Source organism: Branchiostoma belcheri, unplaced genomic scaffold (assembly GCF_001625305.1).
Source record: "Branchiostoma belcheri isolate BF01 breed outbred unplaced genomic scaffold, Haploidv18h27 scaffold70, whole genome shotgun sequence".
NCBI classification, from domain to species: Eukaryota; Metazoa; Chordata; class Leptocardii; order Amphioxiformes; family Branchiostomatidae; genus Branchiostoma; species Branchiostoma belcheri.
Genome location: NW_017804354.1, coordinates 1,307,383 through 1,326,596, shown reverse-complemented (window position 1 = coordinate 1,326,596; position 19,214 = coordinate 1,307,383). Strand labels below are relative to the sequence as shown.

The 19,214-nt window shown below is 40.1% G+C and overlaps 1 protein-coding gene across 1 annotated transcript; it reads left to right on the top strand.

Annotated features, from left to right (window-relative positions):
* Positions 1 to 4,548: 4,548 nt before the first annotated feature.
* LOC109484857 lies at positions 4,549 to 15,044 on the top strand. Its single transcript, XM_019788216.1, has 16 exons — positions 4,549 to 5,142; positions 5,534 to 5,642; positions 7,343 to 7,560; positions 8,224 to 8,355; positions 8,602 to 8,769; positions 9,349 to 9,485; positions 9,875 to 9,989; positions 10,319 to 10,405; positions 10,511 to 10,691; positions 10,804 to 10,893; positions 11,088 to 11,159; positions 11,820 to 11,880; positions 12,177 to 12,239; positions 12,414 to 12,601; positions 13,197 to 13,387; positions 13,873 to 15,044. The coding sequence occupies exons 1-16, from the start codon at positions 4,663 to 4,665 to the stop codon at positions 14,305 to 14,307; spliced, it is 2,727 nt and encodes a 908-aa protein (XP_019643775.1). The 5' UTR covers positions 4,549 to 4,662; the 3' UTR covers positions 14,308 to 15,044.
* Positions 15,045 to 19,214: the final 4,170 nt, after the last annotated feature.

Here is a 19,214-nt window from a genome sequence, read left to right as displayed (position 1 = left end):
ACTTCAGCGTGGAACTTCTGGTGGCTCACTGTAAGCCCTCGCGTGTCGAGCCTGGTTCCCGTCCACCCGTCTCGGAGACAGGTCTGCTGTCTTGACCGGCAAAGAACGGGGCCGGGGCGTCAGGACGTCTTCTGACTCATCCGATGTGCTCTCGGACCATACCCGCCGCGCAATCTCGTCCACCTTGCTTTCCTTCCTGAGATGTCGAACCGTGTCCTTCAGGCGGGAAAAGTACGCGTCCGAGTCTGACGCTCCCTTCCCTCTTTCGTACTGGCATTTCCCTGGACCGCACGGGCCCGGATGTCCCTTCACAGGCAGACGACATACCGAACACCTCCTAGATTGACGATGGCGCCGAGGTTCCTTCTCCATACCGATGACTCGAAATTCAAACGGAGCGGACCGAAAACATGAACCGTCTCCCCCAAAAACAGAACAAACTGAGAAAGTTCGAAGGTCACGGGGGGAGCGGTCACGTGGTTTGTGGGCCGAACGAAATCTTTTAGTTGTTTCTAATTACGAAAAATTTTCATGCGGACAATTTTTCCCACATTGATGTACGTGATGAAGAGCAGGATGTCATTAACACCAAAGTATTCTAACTTCCGCAGTAATATCTTATGATCAAGGGTATCAAAGGCCCTTGAAAGATCACAGAATACCTACCCAGTTTGCACCTTTTTATATATCGAATGAACCCATTCTTCGACCACTGAGTGCAGTTTCACAAGAGTGCAGTTTCCTAAAACCAGACTGACATTGTGTTAGGAGTCTGTGTTTGGTAAGGTATTCATACAGTTGTATATGGACTGCTCTTTCTAGTATCTTGGATGCACTGGGAAGAAGGGACACTGGCCGATAGTTATTGGGATTAGTCTTGTCCCCATTTTTATGTATTGGCATTATTTTAGATTGCTTCCATCTTTGGGGGAATTCACCCATGCTTATTGACTCGTTGAAAATCTTGGTTAGTGGGGGTCCAAGGATATGTGACCCACTTTTAGGAGCCTATTATTCACCTACCCTACGTAGACAGACACCGCACGGGAATCTTGGAGCCCTCGGTCCTTAACTTATCTGCATTATCATTGAGGTACATGATATAAAAGTTGAATTGCCGTTATCACTGTTGTGATCCCGCGGAACGTTCACCGACGGCCCATATAACGGAAACTCGCGCCATGGGTAGGGATTCAGCTAGCTTTAACAATTACACGGACGTATTCCGTCTTAAGTAATTATTGCGCACTTAAATCCCCCCCCCCCCGCTTTTGTCGGTTCCACGCAGTGTGGTACTTTGGAACTTTTGCTAGCTACAAGCTTTTCGTTTAGCCCACCGAAACCATCTCTATCTAGTCCTGAATCCTAAAAACTTTTTTTAGTTTTTTTCATTTTACCCTTTACCATTCTTCAATTATAAACTATTATTATTAGCTTTAAGTAGATCGAGAGATAAATTGCTGCAATTTCAACATACCAGGCGAAGTCTGCACAATAAATAAATTAATGAATAAAACATTTTGCAACTCACACGACGTGCTTCAGAAAAACATGGGTATCGCTGGATGACCTGGACAATGTGATTTTAACATGTGCAAAAAGCAAGTCTTAACTATCCTAGGTGCTGCCACTACTGGAATGACCGTAACAAAAATACCATGAATCAAAGAAGTCACGTGTAGTTCTGCACAGTTCTTCACTCAGGGTCTTCCTGGATGAGAGGAACTGTGCTGGGTGGGGACGTGTCCCCATCGAGTTGTGCCTCCCATGCCGAGGAAAGCTCACCACCAAGTCATCTTCTGTCTCCAAGGCTGTGTCCAGCTGTTGTAGGCCGAAATTTTGCCACGCTGCCCTGGTGAGAAGAAAGGCAGTCTGGGAGTGTGAATCCTCCTCTGACATGTCTGAGTCGGAGTACTCATCCATCTCGACTGCCCTGCAGCTGGGAGGCCCAGTCTGTGGTTCATCCATTTCAACCTCCCTTGAAGGCCCAGCCTGTGGTTATGCACTGACATCCTGAAACTCCTCGTCCTGTCTGGCACGTACAGCTCTCCACTGCTGATAGTTTGCCATTTGTTGCCTAACACCCCGAAGAGTTGTTTCTGCTAGTTCCATGGCATCAAAAAGTGCCAGCACCGTAGCAGTTTTGATATTGAAGTAAATGCATATATTAGAAACATCCCTACTTTTACAATCCTGTGGGATAGGCCGTAGGTTTAGGCAGTTGTCTGGTAGCAGACGTTCTCTAAGCAGATATCCCGGTTATCTGACCGGCGGAAGAAACACTCGCGGTGCTGTTGCTGGAATTTTGCCTGTTCCAGTCGCGCTTAATAAGTAACAGGCACGGTAAGACGGTGGGGTTGTCTTTGTTAATAGTGACACGACCATGACAGTCCGATCTTTATGTGAATGCAATGATTGTGTGTGTGTAATTAAAATGAACTTCGAACTTGAAGCACAGTATCTTTACACGCCCTGGGAGCAGCAATGGATGTAGGTCTTTTTATGTTTTATGCTTGTGACGCGCCCTCATTGTATTAACCGTTGCCTAATTATAATGTCTGCGTTGACGCTTGGGATTGTTTTTGTTGAAATATATAAAACTTCACGGAGGATTTTCGCCTATGGCTTCTTGTTTATTTTATTCATTTTTATTGCTATTATTATTCTTTAACCCGTACTTAACCCCCTTGTAGTAAACTTTTTATTTAAAACTTCTAGATTGCTATAACACCCATTGATCCCAAACAGACCAAAATAAAAGACCACGAATGTGCACAATTGCTAAAATATCTTTAATACAGAGTTTCGCAAAGTTTTCACTCCTGCTTTTCTCTGCGTCGAAACGGCTGTCCTTTTAGCCTCGCGTCTATTCCGCTTCCTGGATGCTTAAATCTTGAAAGCCCACAGGTCGTAGAACGCTGGTCGTTCTTTCCACACTCCCCTGACATCTCTGAGGCCCGTATGCGTCCCTGAGGAAACAAGAGGGCCGTATAACCTTATTTACTACCAGCATAGACGCCCTCGATTGCGCTTGCAGGACAGGCCACCAAGATTGCCTGGGGGTGAGATCCGGTACCACGATGGTGGCGTCGGCCCTCTGTTCTAGAAGGAACGCCGTCGTTACTGCTGTAAGATGAAACGGGGGAAAAGCATACACCTTCCTGCCGGATACGTCCTGGGTCACCCTCTGCAGGGTGTGGACTGAAGAACCTGAGCTTCTGTCCTCGCTCGTTTTCCTGAACGTTAGACGGTAAGGCCATTAAGTCCGTGTCGTGCCATCCGAAGGCCGCGTCAACCTTATGGAAGAGATGCGGTAGTAACCGGGCGTCCGATCTGTTTCAGGAACGTGAGGGGACGTCTGCCGGGTTACTTGCGGAAGGGACATACTCAACATCCAGATCCACGTTTAGGCTGACCGTCGCTTCCCAAAGCTCTGTGATTCCTGTGGACACCTATGCTTCGCCCTCCTTGGTTGTTCCACGCGGCGATGCACCTGCTTCGATCGCCTTCCACGATAACTATCGTGGAAAGGGGACCACCTTCCATCGATACATATCGTGCTAGCCGAGTCGGCCGGTCCTACAGCCGACGCCTTCCACGATAGCACAGCGATTCTCATGGATGGTGACATACGCTGGGTGATCAGGCGGGGTCACCGCCCCAGGGTATGCTGGGAAACCCAAAACCAACGCCGCGCTCGGCTTCGGTCTCAAATCCACCACCACCACAGGTACGTGTGTTTGACTTGAAGTTTGATGGTTTATAGTTACTCTTAATGGTACATTTGTATTTGGTATTTCAGTGTGATTGTATGCTACCCATTTTTGAATGCTTTATGCGAAAGTTGAGGTTAAGGTTCGCCTGGAATTTTACCAAAAGTTTCCAGGAAATATCGAGGCATGGGGGAGGGGGTGGTGAGGACGACCTAAAAGTTTCTACAAACTTTCTCGATCACTTTGAGTGCCTCTGTTCTTGAATATATAAGGTCCTAGGGTCAGATTTCCTGCATGGTCGGACCCATTCTGCGGTTTTGGGAGAGACTTGCGTAATTATGCGAGAAGAGACGGCCATCTTTCAGCCGGGCAGCTCACCTAGCTATAGGAAACCAGCTATAGTATGGTCGTAAATTTAACGTTATATATTCTCGGTAAAATAAATTAGCATTTGGCTACAGAAGAAAACTAATACATCTGATTAAACAGTATTAAAATATTCTATCCTCCTGTCAATGGCACTTTAATAGGCGCATCACGGTGCTCCAGGAGTGGCCGGGTCGTGGGTGGTGCGTGTGCGACAAAAGGGGAGTGGGGTGGGGGGGATGGCTTATTTTATAAATTTTTAATAGAAAAAGTCAAAACAACTTGCAACAATGTTGACAAGTGATGGTGTTTGTTAGGGAATAATGTTCTTGCTCATTATACAGAAGAAACCTGTCCTTGCTTGAGTAATAATTCTAATGAGAACAATTGTAAAGTACAACCTAAGCTATATGCGTTTCATTTTTTCTAAATCAGCATCTACTATATAGTACTAGGAAGATGGATTATACATGAATTGTGCAGAAGAGGGCACATTTGCAAATCTATTGAGGCATACTTTCTATAGTCTGGAACTGAGTAAGAAAATAATTGTTGCTATTTTTGCCTTATTTCAGAATGAAACATGGGAAAAGCCAGAGGCAAAAGCAAGCACTTTCGGTGTGAAAGGCAGAAAGTGACGGCAAGGACTGTGATCTTTGACGACAGTCCAGCTCCAAAGAGATCCGTGACACGTGTCCCCATACCATTTGACAGTACACATACATTGCCCCAACATCCTTGTCCCAGCACAGCAGCAGCTGCTGTTGACACCTTATTCCCATCACAAGATGAACCGGAGCTAGCCCCGCCACAAACTCGCACTACATATTCAAAACAGAAGATAGCTACGCAGGAATCCTGGAACAATGTCAGAGACGACCTGTTCAACACAAGTGTTGAGATGGCAGTGCCCATCTCCTACACTTGCACCATCTGTCGAATGGAAGAGGAGTGCCTGATATTCCGGTGTAGGGAGTGTGGACCTGCAGCCATGTTCTGCATCGAGTGCCTGCGGAAGCAACATGAAAAACTGAACTCCTTCCATATGCCGGATAAGTGGGAGGTTTGTAAACTAAATGTACTATCCCAGTAACCGTTACACATTTATTTTTCTCTATCTGCAGTTCATGCCTATATTACATAGATATATACATGGATCATGTAATTCCTCTGAGTGTATAATTTTTGTTCCTTTGCAGAAATATGTCTAATCAAAAACTTTCTATTAGTATATTATATATAGAGAGAGAGATAGTATGTGCAAAATAGATTTTGATGCACGCAATGATCATTGTAAATGTGAAAAGCATTAACAAAAGGGTGGTATCTTATCTCACATTATCTGTTAACTTTTATTCTTATATGCAAATGTTCAACAGATCTTTATTGAAATGTGAGCCAAGTATGCCTCTGTGTACTGTAAGACAATTCTTACTACCGGTATCTTCCCACAGGGGAGCTACTTCCGTCCATACCAACTCCACCACACCATGCAGTTACCTCATCATGCTTCCTGTACAACAAGGCTACGCATCAAGTCACTGAGGATATTTGATCAAGCAGGTATGTTATTGAAGTTAATTCTTTTTTAAATGCATTCATGTTTTTTTGCTCTGTATATGAAAAAATCATGGCTCAAAATTAACATTGTCCCAGCGTCAAATGACACTAAATTTTTAGCTTGGGACAATTCAAATGACGTTTCGTGACAATTTTGGGGCAATTGGAAAATTCTGAGACCGTCCATGTCATTTGGGAACGCGATCCATCCATCCTGCTGCGGGCCACCGACAGCCCATAATACTCTGACAAACATTGAAATTTGACCAATCAGGGATTCCAAATGTCAGGGAGGTGGGCCTCGAAGATGGTGCCGACCCCATGATACTGTCATGTTACTCATGTATTTCCCTACAGTCTGGGGAAAATGATGGACATGTACTAATAAAGTGGACTTCAAGTTGTACAAATTCAGTTGTTGTTTTCTTTAATTGTTGTCATACCCTTACAATGTATTTCCTGAAAAGCAGGTTGGGACAGTCCATCCTCAGTTCTAGACAATTGAAATCTATTTTTGGGACAATTCTGGGGCAATAGTAAAAAAGTTAATTACTTTTGAGGTCTGGAAATGCTAAAATACCGGAACCTTTATAAACCATTATAAAGGTCCATGGAAGCATGTACTAATTTACAGGGAGACAGTTTTTATGGTGTTTTTGCTGCCAGAAATATCCCTGTTGCACAAGTGGTAACGTAACCCCACTGCTTGGCAATCTTGATCTTGGTTGTAAGGCATTGATTGCATTTGTAATTTTGGATGGTGACATAAAGCTGGCTGCCCGTGTATGAGGAAGCTTGAGAATACAGATGCATGTGTTCAATTATCAGTAAACCTGATCAATAAAAGAACCAAACACTAGTACTCATCCTGAAGAGTAGGGGTCAGACCCACTGTGCTAAAACACATATTAAAATAACAAAAAGCATCCTCAGTGTGAGGTTCAGTGGCCTTATTTTGTAATTACTTTATCTCTTGTAAGTAAAGTACAGCTTGTGAAGCCAAGCATACACCAAAATGAAGAGTACAAGAGCTTTTATGAGCTGCTTGGATTCTGCTTAATAGATACTTTATTACTAGCCTATGTCATCAAGATTTAATGCACCAAGTAAAGACAAAATATTAAAACCCAAAACTGGAAAAACTCTTTGTGTTATTGGACTCACCTGTATGATCTACTATTGCGTACACCGATTGGTGAGTGACTATTTGAGTGAGATATAGGGACTCTCTGCACACATTTAGTCCCATTGCAAATAATTATTTTGATTATACTACAATTTGTTCAGCTTAAAGTGCAGGTTTAATCTATCTAGTATGTCAGACAACATCGTCATGTCACTCATTACGTTACAGGTTGGGAGGGGGTCCATGTATTTTATGTTATACTTATAGCTAATACAATATACTAGTAACCTCTGGTTTAGTAATAGCATGGTTCAAAATACTGGGTGCATGTGCACCTTCACATTCAAGTTCAAAAGAGCAGCGGTAAAATCTGTAATTAGGTTTTGTTTCATATGTTGCACCCAAAAACTTTTTTAGTTTAGGTGCACCAGTGCATTTATTCCCAAAAATGAATTTCGAGCCATGAGTAATAGGATTACAAATATCTGGTTTATTGCTTTGTCTATATATGCCTGATTCAAATCACAAACGCTTTATCAACATTATAATATTTTTTAATAATCCCCTGCATCTTTAGGTCGCCTTCAGGACATAGAAGTGACGCTTTGCAGTTGTGAACCTGCCAGTTGCACACTCCTTCGATATGGATTGTGGGCATCAACTGTCACAGACCCACAGACTGCATTTTCTACATCACTACTGGAGTGGGTAGTAATGTTGACCCTGGAGTCCCAGGTGTCGGTGGAGGCATTCTGTAGGGTTGTCCGGTATAAAAACCAGCTTTCCTACACTGAGGTAATTAATAATGCTCAACTAAGCAAAAATGTTGTACTAGGAATTAGATAGATCTCCATTGCTGTAGCAAATTTGGTACATTCTAATGATATTGTGTCATTTTCATTTCATAGACTATTGTACTTCAATTTACATGCCTACAGTATAGCAGTTGTGAAAACATCATAAAGCTATTAATATCAGTTATTGAAATTGACACAATGTCATACTTTTTGATTTGATTTTGATTTTATTGAAATTGCAACACTTCCTTGACTATATGCGGAGCAGAGGCAGCTGTTGTTGGTGTTTTGTCCTGCACAAAGAAACGAATACTTAGTACTGGACTGACAATACTCATTTTCACTTGAGTCTAGTGGGGAAAGTCGTGTAAAGTGCCTTTCCCAAGGGCACAAGATAGATGGCATGTCAGGGCTCAAAGCCAGGACCTCCTGATTCCGAATCACGCACGCTGCCGTTGCGCCACACGATACTAGTACTACATGACTATACATATTTCTTGAAGGGAATTAACTTAAACGACAGATCTCTGGATTTTTGTTGAATTCATTCCAGTCTGCTTGTGATTTGTACAGGAAGTTAACTGTCTTGGATTGATGTGTAACAATACGATATCCAATCTCACTTGTTCTCGGGTTTAAGCTGAAATTCCTCATTTTACAGATGAAAGCACTGTACAGGGCACTCATTGGGCAACCCATTACAGAGTTTCGCCATCTACAGTACAGACTGAGAACAATGAAAGACCTTTGTCCTTCACTGGATAATGGAACAGCCTGTCCTGCATGTCCAAAGGTATATGGTTTTCCTCAAAATTCATTCTTAAGTACATGTATTGATTAACATTCATCCATATAATCCTTTAGGAAGAATTAATGATTAACATTTTTTTCCAAACATGTTTTCTGATTTGTATTTAATAAAAAATAGTCTAATCAACATAACAGTGAAATATGCTAATTTTCAATAGCTATGATTGTATGTAACCTATTACATGTGAACTTAATTGGCTGCTCTCTCTCTCTGTCCCACTCTCTTTAGGCAGAGGGCACCCAAATCATCTCTCTAGATGGAAATTTTGGCCTCGTAAGAAAGAAATCATCTGGGACCAGTTCTGAGCCACCCCTGCATGGGACCTCTGTCTTCCTTGATGATGATGCTGTCCAGGACTATATGGCATCATATGATGATACAAGTAAACCAGATAAGGTACTCCTTAACACTTAACATTTTGTAATTTTAGTTGTATGGACTTGGTAATACAAAATGTTACATTATGGATATAGAATGAACAATTATACTAATATTGTGTCCAAGCTATTTCTGATAAAACCACATTCGTGCTCTTGAAACAAAGGATAAATAGATTAATGGTTAATGGTTAAATGAAGACTTTCATTGTACACAATATCCCACTTGCTTAGTTAAGGTCACAACAAAAGTTTACAGGTACATTGATAAGATAGCATGAGTATGAATTATCTGCTTATTGAATTTGGTTTCTCCTTGCGTCTTAGTGATGGTGATAATTTGAGAACAGTAATGTGTTTGTAACCAAAGATTTGTCTAAACTTACTACTAGAAGGAATATTGATTTGTCTTTTTACATACATGTAGGTGTATAAAGTAGGGAAATAAATAAATGGTCAGTGTAACTTATTTGGCACAGCATGACAATTACATATATCAAAAGAATCATAGAAATGCTGAGTGTATTCAGTTTAGGTTTCATGACAGAATATCTGACAGACCAATGAAAGACAACTCTGATGTTTCTTGATTTCTTAGGATTGCAGCAATTTTAAAGCTGGTAACTCACTACGATCCCAGGCCAAGCAGAAGAAACTGGACATACAGGGTGTATTCGGGAGTGTGTGTCGGCATGAGGTGCCAAGACGTTTTCTGAACATGACACATGGAGAACGGTTTGTTTTATTGGAAATACATCTTTTCAGTAGGTCTTCCGATGTTAGAATATTAAACCATTACTAAAAACTTTGTCAAAATCATACTTTTCAGCAAGAACATTAGGGCATTAGCCTATTAGTGTTGATTCTACCATTATTCTACCATTATTAATAGCCTGTGAAGGAGGACGCCATGCAATTTTTTTTGCTTGCAGGAATGTTGGGAGAGTCTGACATAATAGGATACAAATTATGCAAATTGTGATCAGATTTTAGTAACAGTTACATTACTTTCATGTCACTTTACATAGTAAATTACTTTACATTCACATCATTTTCACAGGAAGCCTAGGTATACAGAGGCATTTGTTCACTCATTATTTATTCTTTTTACCATTTGTCTTTAGGTTGGGGTACCCTGTCTACATGATACAGAAGCTTCTGTCAGATGTGGAAGGGTCAAAGGATGTGAAGCTCAAAATCGTCTATGATATCTCGTGCATTCTTGTCGCACATCTCAAGGTTCTAAGATTTATTCTGCATTTTACACTCACTCTTTTGACTACTGCTAAGTCAGGGCATTACGTCATTTATGTCTTGTTGGTCTCTGTATTTGTTCAAAGTAATTTAGCATGGGGTAAAGTTTACATTTTTTCCTGTCTGAACATCTGTATTTGTCTTCTGTGGATCATACTAGTGCCAAATGGTGATGGGGATGTTCCCCCCCTCCAACTTTTTTTATTTTTATTGCTTTATATAATGTATGTTATCCTCAAGTACTTTTGAAAGTTATACAATCTAAATGGGATATACCATACAAAGCAGTATGTTTTTGTTTTTTCATGCTACAGAAGAAGCAAGGTGGTCCTCAGATGCTGGCACAAATCGACATTGCGCTGGATGTGTTCCATGCATATGGACACAAAACTGCATGCCAGGTACAAGAATTCCATGCACAAATGTCATATTTCTTTATCAAATTGTCACCTACCCTTAGATACTGACATTGTAGACATTGTGACAGACGTTCTCCCATTTAACAGCTTAAGTACAGCACCAGAAGACGCCCTGGGTATGGCCTGACGGATGGGGAGTCCGTGGAGAGAATGTGGGCATTTCTCCGAAAATTCTCCAGAACCACAAAGGAGATGACTCCGTCTCGACGCATTGACCTGCTGACAGATGCCATCTTCCACTACACAATGCGGAAAACTCTAGATATCGGTAAGCATCTGACTATCCTGCTGATTTTTGTCTAGGCCTACCATTATTGCTCTTGTATTTCTATACACTGCTTAATCATGATCTAAACTGCACCTTTTTATTGACATTTTAGATGTGGCTCTTGTGACGAAACTGGAAAATGCAAAGAAGGCCAGCAGTGTTGCAGAGGAAGGGCTGAAAGCAGTCATGAATGAAGCAAATGGTACTAGTAGTTTTACTCTGTCATTGTTACTAACTGTAATGAATTTTCAAATCAATATATGAAAGCAAACTTTCTTCAAAAATTTTGGAAGTTGTCACATGCATTTGTACTTATTATGTCTCCCTGGTAGTCTTTGAAAGTGGGATTAAGTGTAATACATTTAATTTATCATTATTCCTACTTTTACTTCTTAGTGTCTGTAGATGACATCAAAGCATGGTCACAGAGGGAAAGGGAGGCCATTTTAATGGAGAATCCCGTCGCATGTAAGTCTATGTACTTTTTTCAAGTTTACGTACTTTGCTTTTTGGTATTACCGGTAAGACTGCTGCAACAGTTGTACTTAATATAGAATTATTATGGCTTCTTTTGTGGCTAATGTAAGTCCTCTGCATGTTTCGGATTTAAAAGTACATATGGATGGGATTTTGTCACAACTATACAGATAAAGTTCACAATCATTGATTAACAACTCATTAAGGTTAACAATTTTACTTTCCTTGAAACACACTAGTAGTTTCAGCATTACATGATTCCCTTTAAATTGCCAGGCTCCGTATTATCACCCTCCGCAGGAACAGTACATATACAGTGATTCTTACTGCCACTTGCCCAAGATAACAATAGATAATATGTATTCTTTACACCGGGGGTAAATGGTAGCAAATATCTCTTCAAACACACTGCCTCTCAAGGTGGTGATATTATTATAAGTAAGTGTTATATAATAGGCTGTGACTCCCCATTACAGAACTTAGTTTCATTGTCATTAGATGTAGTCCTGGAGTTAGGTCCTGAGTGTGGCAGACACCATTTCATGGTAATGAATTTTCCCTTTCTTAAGATAGTACAGGTGAAGATTTCTTTAAAACAGTAGAAAATAAATGCAGTACACCTTTATCAGTATCGTGTTGTTTTACTTTTAGCTACATTTGCGAAGTGGAAGAAAGAATACGCACAAAAGCTGCACCAGCTGAAGACACTTCGGTGAGCATTTGTCTTATTAGAACTTTTTTTTCATGAATATTACTGGTGAAGTCTTATATTAGCCATTTTCTGAACTATGTATTGTTGATAAAAATTCCCACTGTCAACACATGCACACATTCAGATTCTTTTGTACCATCAAATCCCATTCTATCTTGCATTAAGTGAAAACTGCCGGTTGGGCTTATTACTATACCCACTGAAGTTTTCGGTTGTTACCTTTAGTTAATTTGTCCCAAATTCATGAACCATGGAGATTACTAATGTATTATGGTCCGTTGTATATATTTCCCCAGACAGAAGATACAAGAAAGCCAGGATGAAGATGATGCAGCTGTGTATCGGGCGTCTTATGTGAAGTAAGCATTCGAAGCTTTACGGTTTCTTATCTCTAGATAGAGCTGTACACATATTACCTTATATTACAGAGTTTTAATGTTTACAGTATATCAAATATTCCATTGTCTTAAAGAAGCAAGAAAGATATGACTCCTGATGTATAACAAAGTTTTTCCATAATTCTTTTACTCCAGGCTGGATAATGAAGTGGCAGGGTTGGAGAGGAAGCATAAGATAAAGCAACGATGGACACCCTCCAGCCCAGACTTTGTGGCAGTCATGAAGGAGGTGGACATGACTGTGAGGACCACCCTCCTTTCTAAAATGAGGGTTCTTGCATATGAACGCTCATTCCTAATGTCCCTCAAGAAGAAGTATCCAGGTTAGTGTATTTCAAATCATCTCATAGTTTTGCTTAAATAGCAATAGTTCTTTCTGAAAGTAATTTTATATATTGCTCTATTTTTGAAGTTCACTTTACTTACTGTGATCATGAGGTAACTGTAATTTTCCTTTGTACTCCTTTTCCTTCCATGGTAGTACCAATTTCTTCAGAGGAGGTAGCCCTGAGTTGTTTGAAACATGAAGATTGCAAAAGATGTAGAGGAAACCACCACTCTCCCTAGCTATATGTTGTCCTTTATTTTATTATTGTTTTTATAGCTATCTTTGGCGAAGCTTTTGCATGTTAACAGGGAGAGGGTGTTTATTAGGTGTGTAACTATATGTAACAACTGTAACTGTACTTGTACATGCCACTTTACCTATAAAAAGCAAGTTGGATGCATGTGTATATTACAAAATTTATTTAGAAACTTATTGTCTGTACCTGAATATAGTTTTGCCATACAGGCCATGATGGGGAAAAGTCAATGTGGAATGCACAGTGGCCAGGGCAAGTGTTGACATTTGGCTCTTAAGGCCTGGTACAATGATAGCCCAACTTTCTTACGCAAAACTTGTTTGTTCCTACACAGATGGTCAAGCCATAGCTATCAAGCTAACCAAGCAGCTGAAGACGACCAACACCAAACTACAGAAGACGATTACCTCCTACAACGAAGTAAAGTGGGAGCCTATGACTTCGGATTTTCCAGCAGCAGTGGAGTTCCGGGAAGCGACAGATCCCTCTTGGCAGCACTATTCATGCCTTGAACCAACAGTTTCGGTGCGTTTATTTATTAATTTGTTTATCATACATAATGACATTTCCCCATAAGCGTATTACCTTTGTGATTTTTTTTTTTTTTACATTGGCGTCTTCGGTTGTGACCTGAGTTGTGGCGGCGAGTTTAAATGGTTGTATGTTCTTGTATTTGGTAGGAAGGTTTCCATTTGTACTGGTACAGTAACAGAATTTAAGGATTTGGTCTCTGGTGTTCTTAACCTGTTGCAGTCATTACTTTTGGGCGTTGGGAAGCTTGATTTTTTTAGAAAGACTTCCCAAGCTTAAACACATACCAGATATGAATCAATCTTTCCAGGCCTTCTTAAGTTATCCTGTCCAGAAATATGCAGAAACATAGACAACCACACAGACAGGTCAAAAACAATGTCTCCATTTTTTTGTTATTGAGGGAACAAGGGGAAGTTTCATTCTTAATCACATCAATCAGCAAGCATTGAATATCTTGACATGTGTTGACTTTACAGGAGCCAGGCGTGCCACGCAGCTTGCAGCGAAAAGCGATTGAACACCTCAATCTCCTACATCGTGCTAGAGAGGAGAAGGAAATGGTGGAACAGGAGATGAAGGAAGTATTTTACCATTTCCAGAATGAGAGGGACCTAGCAGAGCTTGCAGTCACCCAGTTTGATGAGAATGAAGCTGGGAAGAGAGCAGCTCTAACAACACACATTGTTAGTCTTGACCAACGGTTAGAGTCAATGTACAACTATTTTCAAGAACGTGTACCATATTTGGACTTGCCCATTGTACAGTCATCCTATCTAACAATGTTTCCGTTCCGTAACCCAGAAAAGCGTGAAACGTGTGAAGATGAAGATGAACTACTATGTGCAAGTGATGAGGAGAGAGTTTCAGATTGTGAAAGTCTGAGTGATGATGACAATAATGTAGATGAATGAATATGTAGGCTGTAATTACGTAGTGCTTGTGTGAGACATTGATATCCTGGGCAACGCAACAATCTTCCTTGCAGATGAATGATAGTAAGTGTCTTAAGGTATGGATTTTTGGTAGTCTTAAGAAAATAGTAAAAATTGCATGTATACTGGCACTGGAGCTGCTATGTAGAAAAGTAACTGCCAGCCTGTCTGACACTACCAGGCATAGCTTGGCAGGACAGTGTGTTTATTACATTATATTCTGGCTTAGGTGAGGCTTACTTCTTCATGTACAACTTTATGCAATATCTGTTGTCCATATGTTTTGAATACAAACTTGTCTTGGTTATTTACTCTCATACTATATACCAGCCTAAGCTAGTGGTTCACGTTTGCCAAATTATTGAGTGCTTTAACATGATTACTGAAAAGTAGATGATAATGGTAAAATCAAAAGTTCAGTTATCAATGAATATTACATTTTGGCCAAAAATATAAATGCATTACTTGACACGATATGTAAGAATGTATCCTTGAACAAGAGAAAGTGATAAAACTGTCCATTGTGCTTGATATATTCATATGTAACATGTGTTTTTATCTTCCTTGTACCTGGGGGGTAATGTAGCAAGCAAACATGGACAACTGAAGATGACAGTTTGTTGCATCTTTTTTGCAGTTTTGTTGCAAATATGTCCCTTATCTTTATGTCTGTTACCCCCTGTTGAAGATTACAATAAAAGTAGATGTCAATACATGGTACATGGTATTGTTGTGTAAGTCCTGTTCCTGCACAGGAAGGCTATAGTAATATCAATGCTTGCAAACTGATGATAGTATCCAATAGCAAACGAATTTCTTCAGGACTGGTGCAACATCTATATCCCAAAACTTAGGCACCCTGTAGCAATCTCTTATAGGGTGGTTACTGCAGTAGAGCATTCCATTCTGCCACAGTTCTAAGATTTTAAGTGTGTACTGCAATGAACTGACATTTGCTGTGGGAGTTTCTGTACACCTTGTGAGGTGTGCTAAAATTTCTAAAACCCCATACCCATACCCACCCCCCTGCAAAAATTGGACATTTGGATGACGTTGGCATATTTGCTCAACAAAGGTGTCTTTGAGTTTGTCTCGACATGGCGGTCACAGAAAGGTACATTTGGGTCAAAAAAATCTAAGGGGCACCCCCCCAGACCAAAAATTGGATTTTTTTTAATTTTGACGACATTGGCGGATTTGCTCAACAAAGGTGTCTTTGAGTTTGTCTCGACATGGCGGTCACAGAAAGGTACACTTTGGCCAAAAAAATCTAAGGGGGACCCCCCCAGAAGAAAAATTGGATTTTTTGAAATTTTGACGACGTTGGCGGATTTGCTCAACAAAGGTGTCTTTGAGTTTGTCTCGACATGGCGGTCACAGAAAGGTACATTTGGGTCAAAAAAATCTAAGGGGGACCCCCCCAGACCAAAAATTGGATTTTTTAAAATTTCGACGACATTGGCGGATTTGCCCAACAAAGGTGTCTTTGAGTTCGTCTCGACATGGCGGTCACAGAAAGGTACACTTTGGCCAAAAAAATCTAAGGGGGACCCCCCAGAAGAAAAATTGGATTTTTTGAAATTTTGACGACGTTGGCGGATTTGCCCAACAAAGGCGTCTTTGAGTTCGTCTCGACATGGCGGTCACAGAAAGGTACACTTTGGCCAAAAAAATCTAAGGGGGACCCCCCCAGACCAAAAATTGGATTTTTTAAAATTTCGACGACATTGGCGGATTTGCCCAACAAAGGCGTCTTTGAGTTCGTCTCGACATGGCGGTCACAGAAAGGTACATTTTGGCCAAAAAAATCTAAGGAGGACCCCCCCAGACCAAAAATTGGATTTTTTAAAATTTCGACGACATTGGCGGATTTGCCCAACAAAGGCGTCTTTGAGTTTGTCTCGACATGGCGTTCACAGAAAGGTACATTTGGGTCATAAAAATCTAAGGGGGACCCCTACCCCCCCAATTTTGGTTGACAATTCTACACAAGCTGCAGTTTGACTTAAGTCGCTAGGATTAATTTGTAGGTTGTTTGCAAATATATTTCATCAAACACAATGAAAATGTCATTGAACATATGAAAGATCGACATGTGACTTAATGTAGAATTGTAGACCATCATTGATGAATAGAATGCTTTAAGCGCGGCAAAACATAAAACAAAAACTTGCATAAGCGCCATTCGCCGTGCATAGAATTGAAGATGAAAGAGCAAACCTGTTGGATAAGGAAAGAGCTAACCAGATTGCTGATCAGTATTTTAGGCTGCTAGAACACAGCTGTGAAAGTTCTAAGATATCCCACCAGCGTCAGATAGGTAGACGCAATTCTGTGTGACGCACTTTAAATTGGAATAGACTTATCTGAGCGGAACAGCAGCACAGCCTCACTATAGTTTGCTCTTACTGACAAAAAGGTGTGCTTGCGAGATTTGGTTGCTTGCAATTGCATGTGAAGTTTTCTATTCTAATGAACGTTTAACCCCCCCCCAACCCCAAAAAAAAAAACAAAGATAGACGTGATAGTTAAGCTGGACTTATAACATCGTGGTGTGGTATCTTCGTCGGATAAAATGTTGTGAAACCAAAGAGGTTACAATGTTTGGCCTCTTGGTCAAACCTACATAAAAAGATAAAGACACACAAAGTCACCAGAGGAATCGCGGCTTTCGGTGTTCAGATATCTCATAGTTTGTCTATTATATATATAATACACACGGTGATTTGAAAACTTTCAGAGTAAACCTAGTTACCTGGTAACCAATCATGGCGTTCATTCTACGGCCAGTACGCACGTCTCTCTCCCTACATACACACACACACACACACACACACACACACACACACACACACACACACACACACACACACACACACACACACGCACACACACACACACACACACACATATACAAGTTAAATATTGATTCTGGTAAGCTAAGGTTCTACAAAAAATGTAAAACAGCATACTCTATGGAAAAATACCTGGACTTAATCGATTTCAACATTCGCAATAAGTAAATTACGAATGCGCACCCTCTCGAAGTTGAGAGAGGGCGATATAAGAAGCTCCAAGTGTATGAACGAATTTGCAAACATTGTACGTTGAATACGGTGGAAGACGAAACGCATATTATCTCAAATTGTACCCTCTATAGCAATGAACGAAATGAACTCTTTGACGTAGCCTCCAAATTCTACCCAAACTTTTACACATATACAAATGAAAACTACTCTCCTCTTAACATCCGAAAACCCACAAATTACAGAAAAAGTGGGATACTTTGTCTTCCCCTGTCTTCAAAAAAGAAGTCAAACCCAGTAGTTTTTACTAGTAGTTTCTTAGTAGTTAGTAGTTCCATGCGTACTAATTATCTGTTTTTATACCAAATGTTTCTTCTGCTCATGCAATTAGCCTTTGAGCATGAATTTGCAATAAAACTTGATATATAAGCAAGCTTCCTCGAATATTTCTGGACAATTTTGAGAGAAATCCGTCGTTTTATTTCAAGAGGATATATGAATTCAAGCTTAAGTCCCGCGCAAAGCGAAGCATTTACAAAGACTATTTTTCTTTTCACATACACAACTCTGGTAAGTTTGAACCGCACATGTCGGAAGTCCATTTTCTTTTATAAAACGAAAAGGAAGTTGTAGTTTTCCATGGAACTTTTACAGCAACAGAGTAATATGCTGATCTACCTTTGCTGTCAGTGGCTTTGCTATTCTGTCACTCTTCTTGAAGATATAAGCAATTTATCTATACGTATTTTCGACCATACAGCATCTTTGGCGCTGATGCAGAATATCAGTGCCGTGTTTTGCCAAGTGTAAACTATATAGCTATTTACTCATAAATAATGATAGGGATGAATCCTATGTTCATATTTCATTTGCTTATAGCCTTTACAATGCGTTTGATAAAGTATATTTACAAAAAAGGACGATTTTTGGATTTTTGGATCCTAGCGACAAGGGACTGAACTGCATGTGATAAACTGATAAATGTGCACATTGGCGTATTCTGTCGAGTTCTAAACATTAATCCGTCATAGGTAATGTACAAAATCATTTTGAATATCATGTGTTGATATTTCCCTCGCCCAACAGCGTTTTCAGTGCGTTTGATTGAGTACGTTTACAAATAACCTACGATTTATTTTCGACAGTTCAGAACTACAGATGCCAACTTCAAATTAGTCGTCAATTCGAAAAATCAAGCCCAAATTACTAGTACCACAATTCATATCAGAAAATATTCATCTCAACCTAAGTAACTAGAATCCAAAGTTTACATTGTCTATCACTTACAACTTAGGAGTTATGTGATTTGCCCATTTATTATGCAAATGATCCATTCATTTGCATAACCAATACATATCAATGTTTACCTCAACTCATGTTATATCTGTCACATATATGAAAGTGCTACTGTGTAGCAGTCATCAAATACTACTAAGTACCTTACGTCATTAATTATGCAAATCAAGGCCTAACGTATGGAACAATTAACGTATGGAATTTCATCTCTTCCCAAGTAACTTCCACAATCATTGTAGTTCTTATCATTATCATAAGTATAATCATTAACCAGAAAGGTATTACAGTAATTTTCCATTTATTCATTTGCATATTTTATACCTAAGTGTACTTTCGGACAATCATCTAGTACCAGTAGGATAAAATAAAGACATTCACTGCACTCAACGGTTTTAGAAACCCGCTCTTACGCATGTGCCAGATACATATATACATATCTATCTATCTATCTATCTATCTATCTATCTATCTATCTATCTATCTATCTATCTATCTATCTATCTATCTATCTATCTATCTATCTATCTATCCATCCATCCATCTCCCTCTCTCTATCTCTCTCTC

Excerpts from the sequence above, each read along its gene's own strand:
- LOC109484857 (XM_019788216.1), top strand. The coding sequence starts at position 4,663 with ATGGGAAAAGCCAGAGGCAAAAGCAAGCACTTTCGGTGTGAAAGGCAG. Across the intron at positions 9,990-10,318 it reads TTCTTGTCGCACATCTCAAG|AAGAAGCAAGGTGGTCCTCA; the intron begins GTTCTAAGATTT and ends TTCATGCTACAG. Across the intron at positions 10,692-10,803 it reads GCGGAAAACTCTAGATATCG|ATGTGGCTCTTGTGACGAAA; the intron begins GTAAGCATCTGA and ends TTGACATTTTAG.